Source organism: Falco punctatus (assembly GCF_963210335.1).
Source record: "Falco punctatus genome assembly, chromosome: 6".
NCBI classification, from domain to species: Eukaryota; Metazoa; Chordata; class Aves; order Falconiformes; family Falconidae; genus Falco; species Falco punctatus.
The window spans coordinates 34549689-34560989 of record NC_137585.1 but is presented as its reverse complement, the minus strand read 5'-3'; the positions used below and the strand labels follow the sequence as shown (position 1 = coordinate 34560989).

Below are 11301 nucleotides of genomic sequence, written 5' to 3'. Positions count from 1 at the left end.
CAGGCTGAGGGGAGGGGCAGGCAGGCTGGGGGGGAGCCGGGGGGGCTGCGGGGGGGCGGACAGGCTGGGGTGAGCCGGGGGGCTGCGGGGGGAGGGCAGGCTGGGGGGGAGCCGGGGGGCTGCGGGCAGGCTGGGGGGGAGCCGGGGGGCTGCGGGGGGCGGGCAGGCTGGGGGGGAGCCGGGATGGGTTCCGGGGGGCGGACCGGGGCGGGGGCAAGCAGTTCTGGGGGGAGCCGGGCGTGCTGCCTTCGAGCCGTGCCCGCTTGTCTTTTCTAACTGGAAACCTGCTCTTTTCTAACGTGGAAATGTGTGGGGTTTGGGGCAGGGCTGTGCCCTGCAAGTTTGCTGCAGGAGTGGCTGGTCCCAGCACCCTGCACACTCCGTGGTGTGCTGACTGCGGGAACAAGGGATATTGGCTGGACTTTCGTCGGGACCCCTCTCTGACAGCACTGTTCTTGGAAATCCCGCGTACTCGCCATGCAGGTTGTGGGCCTGGCGATCCATGCAGAGCCCTCTGTCACACCCTCCGATGCGTTGTAGCAACCACAAGGCATCATACAGTTGCAGCAGAGATCTGTCGCTCTGAAAGCATCAAGGTTCGTTGCACAGGTATCAAACAACGCCTGTGCTCTGTGCCTTGAAGATGGAGTGATGAAGAAAATGCTCATGCTGGATCAAACGGCTAGAGAATGGGGCAGGACTCTTGCCTGTTCGCTGGTTGTAAGGACCAGTCTCAGGACAGTGCTACCAAGTGGTGGTGGAACCTCTCTGTTTCAGACCCCCAGCCTGTGTCAGGGTGGTTCCCTTTGTGGGAAGTACCCCTCACAGATCCAAGAGCTTCTGTGAGCTCTTAAACACTGGCTTTCCCCCCTCTTGCCACAAAGTATTTGTTTCCTTGGTGAGAAACCTTTCTCCACACTCCTGGTGAGAGCTGAGGTGCCCCCAGCAGTGATCTGCTATTGATAACTGCTCGGGGCAGGGCTAGGAGCGTGTGTAGGGAAGGACAGCACAGGGGTAAAAACTCCTGGGTCTACACAGGAGTGGATGGGAGGAGGAGGCATTCAGATGTGTAGAGGCAGAAGGCAGCATGCTTGGCTGAAGGTTATTTTTAAGGACTGGTTCAAACAGGCTGCAAATGTCACCTGGTAGCTCCCACCCAGCCAGGCTGTTGGGTCTAGATGCTTACAAGGCAGCAAAGTCTTGCTGATTGCAGAAGGGTTAGTGCTTGTAGCCACATGCCAGAGTTCGGGGTGGATACTGGCACAGTTTCTTGTCTCAGTGGTCTGTGGGCAGGGTCACAAGGCGGGGTAAGAAATAGGACACTCAAGCTGGAAAAGCTGTCTGTGAGGAGAGGGGCAGCCTGGGTGACGCACCCTTAGCTGCAAGGCATCTGCAACTGACACAGCTTGTCAGCCAGTCTCTAATACACCGTTCAGCTGTGTCTGGCAGAGGTGCGGTGTCTCGGAGGCAGTGGGAAGTGGGAGACAAGCTCACACTGTTATGCTTAGTGCCAGAGACTGCCAGGTCTAGCAACAGCTTTGCTGTAGCGATGAGTACAGTTGAACAGCTCTTCCAGCTGCTCCTCAGCCACGTGGCGTTTCAGCAATGCACAGCAAAAAAATGTAGTGGCTTTGCCAGGCCTTGATCTCCATGTGAGATAGTCCAGGCCGCCGGGCAGCCCACAGCAGAAATCTCTGCTGGCAGAAGTGCCCTCAAATTCAGCAGCAGCCTGTGTAAAGCCAAGGAGCGTGTCATTCTTGGTTGGTCCAGGCCCATCGGCAGAAGTTACAAGAGAAACGTAGCCATGCATCTGACGTCCAGCAGGCCTGCCCACCCTCAGAGACATACTAAATATTCTAAGCCAGTAATTTCACACTGCGCTGGTGCTCTTGGGTAACAAGGGCTGGCTGTTATACAAGCCTTGTGCACAGTCATGGAGTTCACAAACTGGAAAATATTTGTGTTATCATAGAATCATAAATTCGTAGAATAGTTTGGGTTGGAAGGGACCTTTAAAAGTCATCCAGTCTTCCCAGCCTCTTCTGGAGCCTGGCCAGAGATGATCAGCAATCCTGATACGGCAAAAGGCCAGCTGCTATTACAAGGTAACCCAAGGGAACCCCGAAGTAACGAAGCACAAAAACACACTGCCACCTCTCTGTGTCTCAGGTGTCCCCCTCCCTGTTTGCAGGCACTATGGAAGGGCAAGGCAAAGGTACCCGGCATCAGTTGGGCAGTGATGGGCAGGAGATGAGCACAGAGCAGTGCTGCCCATTGCTTCCCAGCTCTTGCAACATGTGAGCTCTCTTTCCAAGGGTAGCAATGACAGTAGCCAAAAGCCTGAATTTTGCTTCCAGAAGGAATCAGCTGTTGAGCTGAGCAAATTGGGATATTGTGCAGAGTGGGTGGAAGAAGGGAGGGAGGGAAAGCCAAGCCTGACATGGGCCAGAGCAAGAGGGGAGGCACTCGCAAAGGCCTCCGAGGCAGGATGGAAAAGACAGTAATTACATAAGAGCACTTGGCGAGCATCTGGCTGGAGTCAGCTGGGCCCCACCAGCCCTCCCTCTCCGCGCTGCTAACCAGGAGCAGCTGAGGATACGGATAACCCAACGCAGGACTCTCCGGAGGGGAGCGGAGGTAAGAGGTCCTCTGCTTTCTCTCCCAGCTTGCGATGCTCTTGGAGAGTGGGGGAAGAGGGCTGGGGAAAAGGGGAAAGGGGAAGTGGCTGTGGTGGAGAAGAAGCAGCCAGGAAGGGGAAGAGAAGGAGCTGCTTCTCTGCCTCTTGGTGGGGATGATACCTTTGCTCCGGAGGTTTTGGTGAGGGAGGAGCTGTGCAGGGTGAGTGTGTGGGTCTTTGTGGGTGGATGTGAGTATGTTTGTATGTACAGCAGAGCAGGAGAGCTGAGCTGTACACAAGGGCTAGAAAGGGAAGAAAACATCAAAGTTATTTTCTTCCTTCTGTACCTGTGGTAGAGAGGGTTAATAAGATGGAGGCGGTCATTGGGGAGAGTCAGGCTTTAGCCCTCTACTTTTCCCGTGTTGGGGGGTTGCAGGAGAAGGGAGGAAATGCAGGAGGAGGAAGCAGCTGCTTTTGGGCAGGGATTGTTGCAGTCCAATCTGGCCAGAGCTTCCCTGGGCTGCCTCCAAGGCAGAGTATGTGATGAGGGAGAGGGAAGATTCTTGAGCACACAAGGTGCCTTCAGGCTTGGGTTACACTTAAAAGTGTGGTTGGCACAGGGTTATTGGATAGCATTCTCAGAACGTGTATCTTGGAGCACTCAGCCATACAAACCAAAAGTTTCTGCAAATGTAGCTGCCCTGGTAAAATTTTGTTGGTTACAGCAAGTTCCTTTCATGGAGCAGGGTGATACTACCCTAGCAAAAGTGTCTTTACTTAGCATAAACTGCTGTCCATTTGGACATGCCACCAGTGCAAGTCTTTGCCGGCTGCCTGCAAGTCCCTATTCAGCTCAGATGAGATGTTAAATACAAAGTCCTGCTCACTGCCCACTGTGAGCTGTTCTTGCAGTCAGATGAGACAAAGGCAAAGGCCCCAGCTGATGAGGTCCTCCATGAAGAATGTTTGCTTGGTTGTGAGCAACTGAGGAGTGCAGATGGAAATGTGGGACAGAAATGAGGACAATGGCTTCCCTTGCTAGCTGTTCCTCTTGGAAAGGTAGAGGAGACCAGACAAGGCTGAGAGCTGCAGAAGGGGGTAATGGCATTTTTGGAAACATGCCAGGCAGGAGGGAGTGAGACGCCACAATAGCTTTGATGTGACAGAGAGGAACTTTTCCTTCAGTGTCAGTCTCTGAGTTTTCATGCACCCCAGAAAATGTATTGGCTTTCTATATTACCGTCAGCTGCCGAAATCCCCACCAGCAGCAGGCAGAAGTAGACAACACAACTGATAACAGAAACCTACTTCTGTCAGCTGGCAAGGCTCCATTAGGAAGAAGTGTTGCCCTAAACTTTCCCCCTATTTATTTTCCAAAATGGGAAAGAAGGCACAGGCAGATGTGGGAGACTTGCAGTGTGTCTCATTATACGTTGGTGCTGGAGCCTGGCTAAGAACTCAGGAGTACAGCCACAAATTTCTTGGTCCTCCTCCTGCCCTGGCTGGGAGGCATGTTCACTCCATGTTCATTGAGCTCAAGGCTGACAGGCAGCCTGAGAATATCTCCAGGCCTCCCAGCCCCCCTTCCTCCCTTCCCCCCGCTTGCAGCACATATTTTCCCAGAGTTTTCCGCTTGCTTCTGCAGTGGTGCTGGGGTCCTGCCAAACGCCAGCCACTCTCTGGGAAGCGGGGCCTCCCATTCCCAAACCAAGCAAATGGGAGAAGGAAAACAGAAAGAAAAAAAAAAAAAAGTCCAAGCACACGTAGACACACACAAAACCCTTTCCTCCTCAGAAACCTTGGAGCCTTCTCCAGCTGCTCTTGGAAATTGCAGAAGGCACAGTGCTGACTGGGCACTTGTGGCCCCCGCAAAAGAGAGCTACTGCCCATCCTTCTTCCTTCTACCTCCCACAGATATGTGCATCCCCCACAGGGTGTAAGTTCCTGAATCCAGGTTTTCTGCAGGATAGGATCCCCAAAATCCTCTTCCCAAGAGATTCTGCAGTATAAGAAAAGTCTCCTGTCCACCCCACCCCCGTGGCACTCTTCCCCCCCCGCCCCAAATGCCCTTCATTCCCGGGTCCTGGCGCAGCCACATAGCACTCATCCTGACAGCACAAGCACACCAGCTCGACGCCAGGCTGGGTGCAAAGATCACGGCCAAGGTTTGCTCCAGATCCTCAGCTTTGCTGGCAGGCAGCTCCCCACAGCAGGGCTGTGCTTCAGGCCAGGCACACCCCTCCCGTGCGAACTGGTCAGCCCAGGACATAACCCAGGGACATGACCGGTTGACCAGTAGATGACACACGCCAGAGTGCAAGGCTTGGGACTGTGCCCAGGGAGAGGGGGTGATCAGAGAGGAAAAAACCTGATGTTTCTTTCAGTTGGCAGATGAGCCGTCTAGAAACATCATGCCTGTGGCAAGAGGCCGCAGTGGTGTGCAGAAGAAACAATGCAGGAGGGAATGAAAGATGAAGTTTGGGGACTGTGAGTGGGACACGCACAGCTGGGGAGAGCATCGCCAGCCAAGTGAAGGGCCAGGACAAGGGACTAATGCAGAGGAGTGGGGGCAGAGTCCTGCACCGGCCCACCTGAAGGAAAGCCTGTCTCTTGCACTGACGCACATCTTGCCCATCCTGAGATGCTCAAGGGTGGGACACTGCCCTGCTGCCCACCCACCCCTTGCACAGGATGCAAACTGTGCTGCCTGCCTTTTGCTGACCAGGGCTAGGCTGCACGGAAGCAAAATGGTGGTGAAAAAAACCCAAACCATCTACGAGGAAAAGGCGCTACCTAGGAAAGAGTTAAAAGGCTCCGAAACCCAAGCCGGTTTGCAATGGAGAGCGCCCAAAGCCAGGGAGGGAAAGGGAGGGAGAGGGGAGGGAGCAGGTCCAAGCCCAGCTTGCGCACCCAGCCAGCTCGGAGCAGCGCCGGTGCCAAGAGCCCGCTCGCTTAAAGCCATGGGCCGGGGGGCGGCTCTGCCGGCGGAGCGGAGCCCGCGGAGGGGAGCGCGGAGCGGAGCTCTCGGCCTCGGGGGTGAGCTGCCACGCTGCGCTGGGGGGCAGGCAGAGGGAAGGGGGGGCAGAGGCTGGGAGAGGGGCTTTCTCAGCTTGCTTGCGTGTCTGTCTGCCGTTAGCATATTTCTCTGCAGGCTGCCTGCCCCGAGCTTTGCTTCCCTCACCCTGCGCGGCGAAGCAGCTCCCCCCGGCCTGGCTGCCCTCGGAGGAGCCGGCCATCCCCTCGGGAAGGTGCTGGGGTCCAGCCGAGAGCACAGCTGAGCACTGGTGGGAGGGGGCCGAGGCACTGAGAGGGATGGGGTTTGGTGGAGGGAAGGAGGGGGCTGAAGTCCGGTTCCCAGCCCAGAGGAGAAAGGATGTGGGTCAGACTGCCTGGGACAGAGGGGTGCTTGGGTTAGACTCCCCTAAAAAGTTGGTATCTAGTGACTGGTGGGCTGAAGAAGTTTTTCACAGCCCTCTTCCCAGATTCAGTAGCCTACAGGAGCATGCTTTTGCTAAAGGGGCTGTGTGGTTTGCCATGTCTCCTTCCTCTATTCCAGCCTGGGGACTGAATCTTCTAGTGGCTCCAGTGGTTTGCCTAGTGAGGGTCAAGCCTTCTTCCAGGGTTAGGACCTCGTCTCCAGTGGTCTGCGCAGAAGGGCGTGGGCATCCTCTTGGGCCATGCGGTTGCTACTCAGATTGCAGCCTTGAACCTTCAGGGACTTCAAGCATGTAAACTCACTGCAGGACAGTGCCATTTCCTCCCACCCCTGGCTCCAGCCACAGGAAGATGCTTTGTGGTTATCTCTTCTCCATCCCATGTGTCCCCCTGTCCTTATACCTCACTCTGGTGCTTCCTTGTATCTTCCCAGGTCACCATGGACATAATGTACCTGCGCACATCCCTGGCCTTCCTTCTTCTCCCTCTTTTTGTGCTTGGGGCACCCACCGATGAACCCAACCTCACAGAACAAGCCCCTGGTGCTTGCAAGCGCTGTTGTGACCCACCAGACTCTTCCACAGATGCCCTACCGCTCCCTCCCAGCCACCACCACTTGCCTTACCCAATGCCGGAGGTCCGTCCCTATATCAACATCACCATACTGAAGGGTAAGTGTCCATCTGGGCCCTGGGATGCCAAGGCCTGCTCAGAGACTGGTGGCATTTCGATGGAGGTGACAGCTGGATTGCTGGCATGCTGGTTATGCTAACAGACTGCCAGATGCCATCCTGAATGGTATGTGCCCACACACACTGTGCCCAGGGTTTAGATTTTTTGTGCTGAGTCTTGTAGTGCCTGAGGGAAGGAGCAGTCTATCCAGCTGCAAAATAAGGATGTTTGGAGGGTAAGCATTGGCACCCAGGAAGGCTGTGGGGAAACATTCTCCAGCTCCGTGGGTCACGTGCATTTTGGAGTGGGGGGAGGGCAAAGGGAGGCGGCAGCTAACTGCAAGCACCTCCAGGCTAACCGGCAGTAAATCCCAGCTCATTCCACCCTGCTGTGGCTGGCTTGGCTAATGGGAAAAGGCTCCCTATTTTAGATCAGCTCCTCCCTTCAGGGCTCCCCTTTTAGCTTTTGCTGCGGGCAAAAGCCTGTTCCCAGCTGGATCCTGCTCCACTCACTTATTGTTGCTCTGTGGTTCCTGTAGGCTAGCTGGGCAGATGCTCCCCCTTCCCTGCCCATCCTGGAAATAGCTGCAAGCCATCAAAGCTCAGAAGCATGTCTGGGTTAGATAGAGGCCTGGGCTAAAGTGGGATGTTGCAGGGGGACCTACAATACTGTGCAGGGGATGGAGGGGCAGAAAAGAACAAGGCACAAATCTGGGACACTCACTTGTGCTGGAGGCTGCGCTGACTCCTATCTCTTCTCTCTGTACATAGTGTACGTTCTGGTGCAGCTCACTGTCTGTATTGATGCCTGCCCAAGTGTGTGACAGGCAGTGCACAAACTCCAGGGTAGAACTGCAGTATTACTTATACTAATATACAGGATGCACAGGGGATGCCGGTATTGTCCAAAGTACCAGCCCTTTAACTTGCACCGCACCATCCACCAAGTCCAGCTTGAACCTTTTCCCTCTTACCCACCCTATTGTACCTCTCCAGTCATATTCACCCACAGGCATTACCTCTTCTTCCCTTCTCCAGCCTACACTAAAAACAGTGTGCACCCTACATGGATAATTGGGTCATAGGAGAGGTGTGTAGGAAGGCAGGGGCTGTGGTGGAGGTAAAGTGTGGAGGAAGAAAAGAGGTCAAGAGCCCCACTGGTACTTTGCACTGCTGGGCTCCCTTTCAGGCTGAAGTCTCCTAAGGACAGGCCCTAGTGCCTCCAGCAAGGTCATATCATGTGGTGATAAGTTTTTTTAAAAGAAGAAACCCCAGTTGCACCCAGAGCTCTGCTAGCTCCTTTCCCATGAAGCACAATGATATTTTGACCCTCCGGAGTGTTCCTTCTTCTGGCATTGCCCCATTCTTGAGCAATCCTCTGCCTCCTCATCAGGCATTCTCACTGCCACTTCCACCTCTCCATCTGGTATCACACAGGAGTGTGTTCTCTGCTTCCTCTTGCAGGAGAGAAAGGAGACCGAGGAGAGCCTGGGATGCCAGGGAAATGGGGTAAAGAAGGACCACGAGGTGAGCGGGGTGCCCAGGGCCAGAAAGGCAGTAAAGGACAGATGGGCACAGCGGGAGACCCCTGCAAGCATCAGTACGCTGCATTCTCTGTTGGTCGCAAGAAAGCACTGCACAGCAGCGAAGGCTTCCAGGTCTTGATCTTTGACACCGTCTTTGTCAACCTCTACAGCCACTTTGATATGTTCAATGGCAAATTCTACTGCTATGTAGGGGGACTTTACTATTTCAGCCTCAACGTCCACACCTGGAACTTCAAGGAGACCTACATGCACATCATGCACAACGAAGAAGAGGCAGTCATCTTGTATGCCCAACCCAGCGACCGCAGCATCATGCAGAGCCAGAGCCTTATGCTGGAGCTTCAGGAAAATGATGAGATCTGGGTGAGGCTCTACAAGCGGGAGCGGGAAAATGCCATTTACAGTGATGATGTTGATGTGTACATCACCTTCAATGGGTACCTGGTCAAGCCCAGCCTTGACTAACTGTCTCTCCTCCTCCTTGGGGCCACTTCAGCCTTTTCCTTCTTCCTCTCTCTCTTTCTCTCTCTCTCTCTCTCTCTCAATCTCTCTCCTGCCCGCAGCCACTGCAAATCACTTGGAAATGGGCCTGTGAAGTCTCAGGCACTGAGTGTGAAACTTGCCACACTGGCTTCCACCTCACGCTCTCTTGTAGCCAGGCCTGTAGCTGTCCACTTACAGCGAGACACTACCATCTCTCGCCCCCTCACCTCATGATCCCAACTTAGGTTATCAGCGTCTTCTAAATCTGCCAGTGAGCTGTGTCTGGCGTTTAGGGTCCTGGAGCAGGAGGAAAGCTAAAATGCTGCTCCTGGGGATGTGTCCCTCTTGCAGCTTCATACACAAAGGACTCCTGTATAAAGGGCTAAAAAGTCCCCGCTGCCCAGGTGCACCCTGGCTGGTCTCCATCACAACTAGACACACTAGTTTTGCAGCCTGAAACATGGTCTTAATGTCACCTCTCACACCTGTAGTCTGGAGAGCTGACTGGGGTCTGATGGCCTCCTGTATCAGACGTAAGACCAGTGAGAAACAATACTGGTTTTCCAAAAAGGGGACTGTTGGTCTTCTGAAGTATGTCACTGGCTTTCCTTAGATGCTCTTCTGGGTCACAGAGTCCAGGCTGGCTGTAAAATCTAGGCCTGGTGGGGTTGTTCCCCGCTGTGCTAGCTCTAGCCCTTCAAACAGGTGAAGTGCCAGACTCTTCAGAGCTATCTGCTGTTGAATCAGTAGAGCCCACCACTCTATTCCCAGTAAGGATCATAGAACAAGAGAGAGAGAGACCACCCTACCAAGCCTGCCTCCCCAAACTTCCCTGGGGTGCTACTTGGTCTCGGTTCCCCAGCTGTGGGAATCTAGTCCAGACAGAGAACCTGAATCTGCTCCCTTCTTTGGCAGAGGTGCACCCATGGCCTTCCATTGGTATCAGCAGTATTTTTAACACTTGCTGATGTGAGGGGAGAGTCAGGCCCTGGTTACTGTGTGCCATTACATTGTCCTCCTGAAGGTGGTTCTCCCACACTGGTATTGAGGCACCGCTGTTTCAGGACCTGAGCTAGCTGGAGGCTGTGAGAGCTATTGCAGTTAAATCAGTTCCAAACCTGGGCAGGCTGGCTCCTCTTTGCCTCTGGGATGGAAAAGAGAGAGAGGTGAGACTACAACAGCTCACCCCAGGGTTAAAAGCTTCCCTGCCCCATGCTCTGTGCCCTTTTCTGGCAATCTCATCAGAACAACTGAGAAAAGCATGTGGCTAAAACAAACCCTTGCTCTTCTTGTCATGTTGGAGATGTTGCAGTGGGAAAGGAATGTCAGCAGCAGGGTTTTCTAGTACCGTTTGTACTGGTCTCACACTGCTCTCACTCACGTCCCTCCGGGATTGCTGTGGTCCTGGTGGGGGGCAGGTGAGGCTGACTCAGCACTTCGGGAAACCTACTTCCACATGTTGTGATGCTCCTGTAAACAGAGGTGCCAAGAGTTGTCTCTTTTTTGAGTTTCAGGACAGGACAAGCAGGAGGAGAAACTATTTCTCCTCTGCCCATCACTGGTAATGAAGTCTTCCGAGTTACATAGCTTCTGTGCTCTCATGATTAGCCATTGGTCTCTGCCTATAGCACCTGGGACTGCCAGAGCTCTGCCATAGGAGATATGCATCATTATACAGGACTAGGTCTGGTACACTCAGCCCAGGATGGCAAGGGCACAGGGACCCAGGATAAATATTAAAAATGAACCTCAGAAAATCGCAGGACATTTTCTCTCTTGTCCTGTTTGCTTACCCTCCCTGCTTTGCTAAGGAAGATGTACAGACTGGAATGAGTTTCAGGCACTTTCTGTCCTGGATCCTCCCCACCACTGTCACTGAGGCAATGGGTATAAAAACAAGGTTTCACTGAGGCAAAGCTGGGTTTTTCCCAGGGAAGCATGTAATGATGGGATCATGGGAACTAAAGGAGACTGTGAGTTTCTTCCCCTCCCTAAGCAGGTCAAGTGTGTGGAATTGCTCAGAGACAGGATTTCAGACAGTAGAGAGGAAGCAGCATGTTGGAGATGATGCTCAGGACTGAATCCTTTTCTCTCTTCCTCAATAGACTGCAAACCCAGATATTGTCTATTTACAGTGTATAGTGCCCCTGTGTCTCCCTAAAAAAAATTAAGCCTCTCTAACACTTAATACCTCCAGAAACAAGCTTTCTTCTTCCTCCTTTTCTATTTGATGTTTGAATGCCAGTGATATGTCTCATGTGCCTATCCATGAGCAGCCATACGGTGCCTGATCTGTATGAGAGGGGAGGGCAGGGGGACCAAAGGGTGTGTTTAACAGGCTTCTTGGTGCTAAACAAGATGGCAATCCCTTGGTGCTAATTAAGATTTCAGGAGTATTGGGTGCTTTCTGGAAGGTGTAGTAGGCCGAGTTGTAATGTACTGTGGAATTAATGGTGCTTTATGTTACAAAACCAAACAAACTCCAAGTTTTGTATATATATATATATTATTTTTTTTCCCAGTGTTATTAAACTTTTTTTCCTTGGTT

General features: G+C 53.3%; 1 protein-coding gene across 2 annotated transcripts; it reads left to right on the top strand.

Annotated features, from left to right (window-relative positions):
• Nucleotides 1–2493: 2493 nt before the first annotated feature.
• C1QTNF6 (C1q and TNF related 6) lies at nt 2494–11301 on the top strand. Of its 2 annotated transcripts, none has more exons than XM_080392973.1 (3): nt 2494–2637; nt 6486–6723; nt 8188–11301. In XM_080392973.1, exons 2-3 carry the CDS (start codon nt 6492–6494, stop codon nt 8733–8735), a joined length of 780 nt encoding a protein of 259 aa, XP_080249099.1. In that variant the 5' UTR covers nt 2494–2637; nt 6486–6491; the 3' UTR covers nt 8736–11301. The 2 variants fall into 2 exon arrangements, with proteins under 2 accessions (XP_080249099.1, XP_080249100.1); XM_080392974.1 differs by lacking the exon at nt 2494–2637 and adding an exon at nt 2656–5653.

Bases quoted from the DNA above. Each gene is read 5' to 3' on its own strand.
- C1QTNF6 (XM_080392973.1), top strand. From the start codon at position 6,492: ATGGACATAATGTACCTGCGCACATCCCTGGCCTTCCTTCTTCTCCCT. The intron at 6,724-8,187 runs GTAAGTGTCCAT...TTCCTCTTGCAG, and splicing joins CAACATCACCATACTGAAGG to GAGAGAAAGGAGACCGAGGA.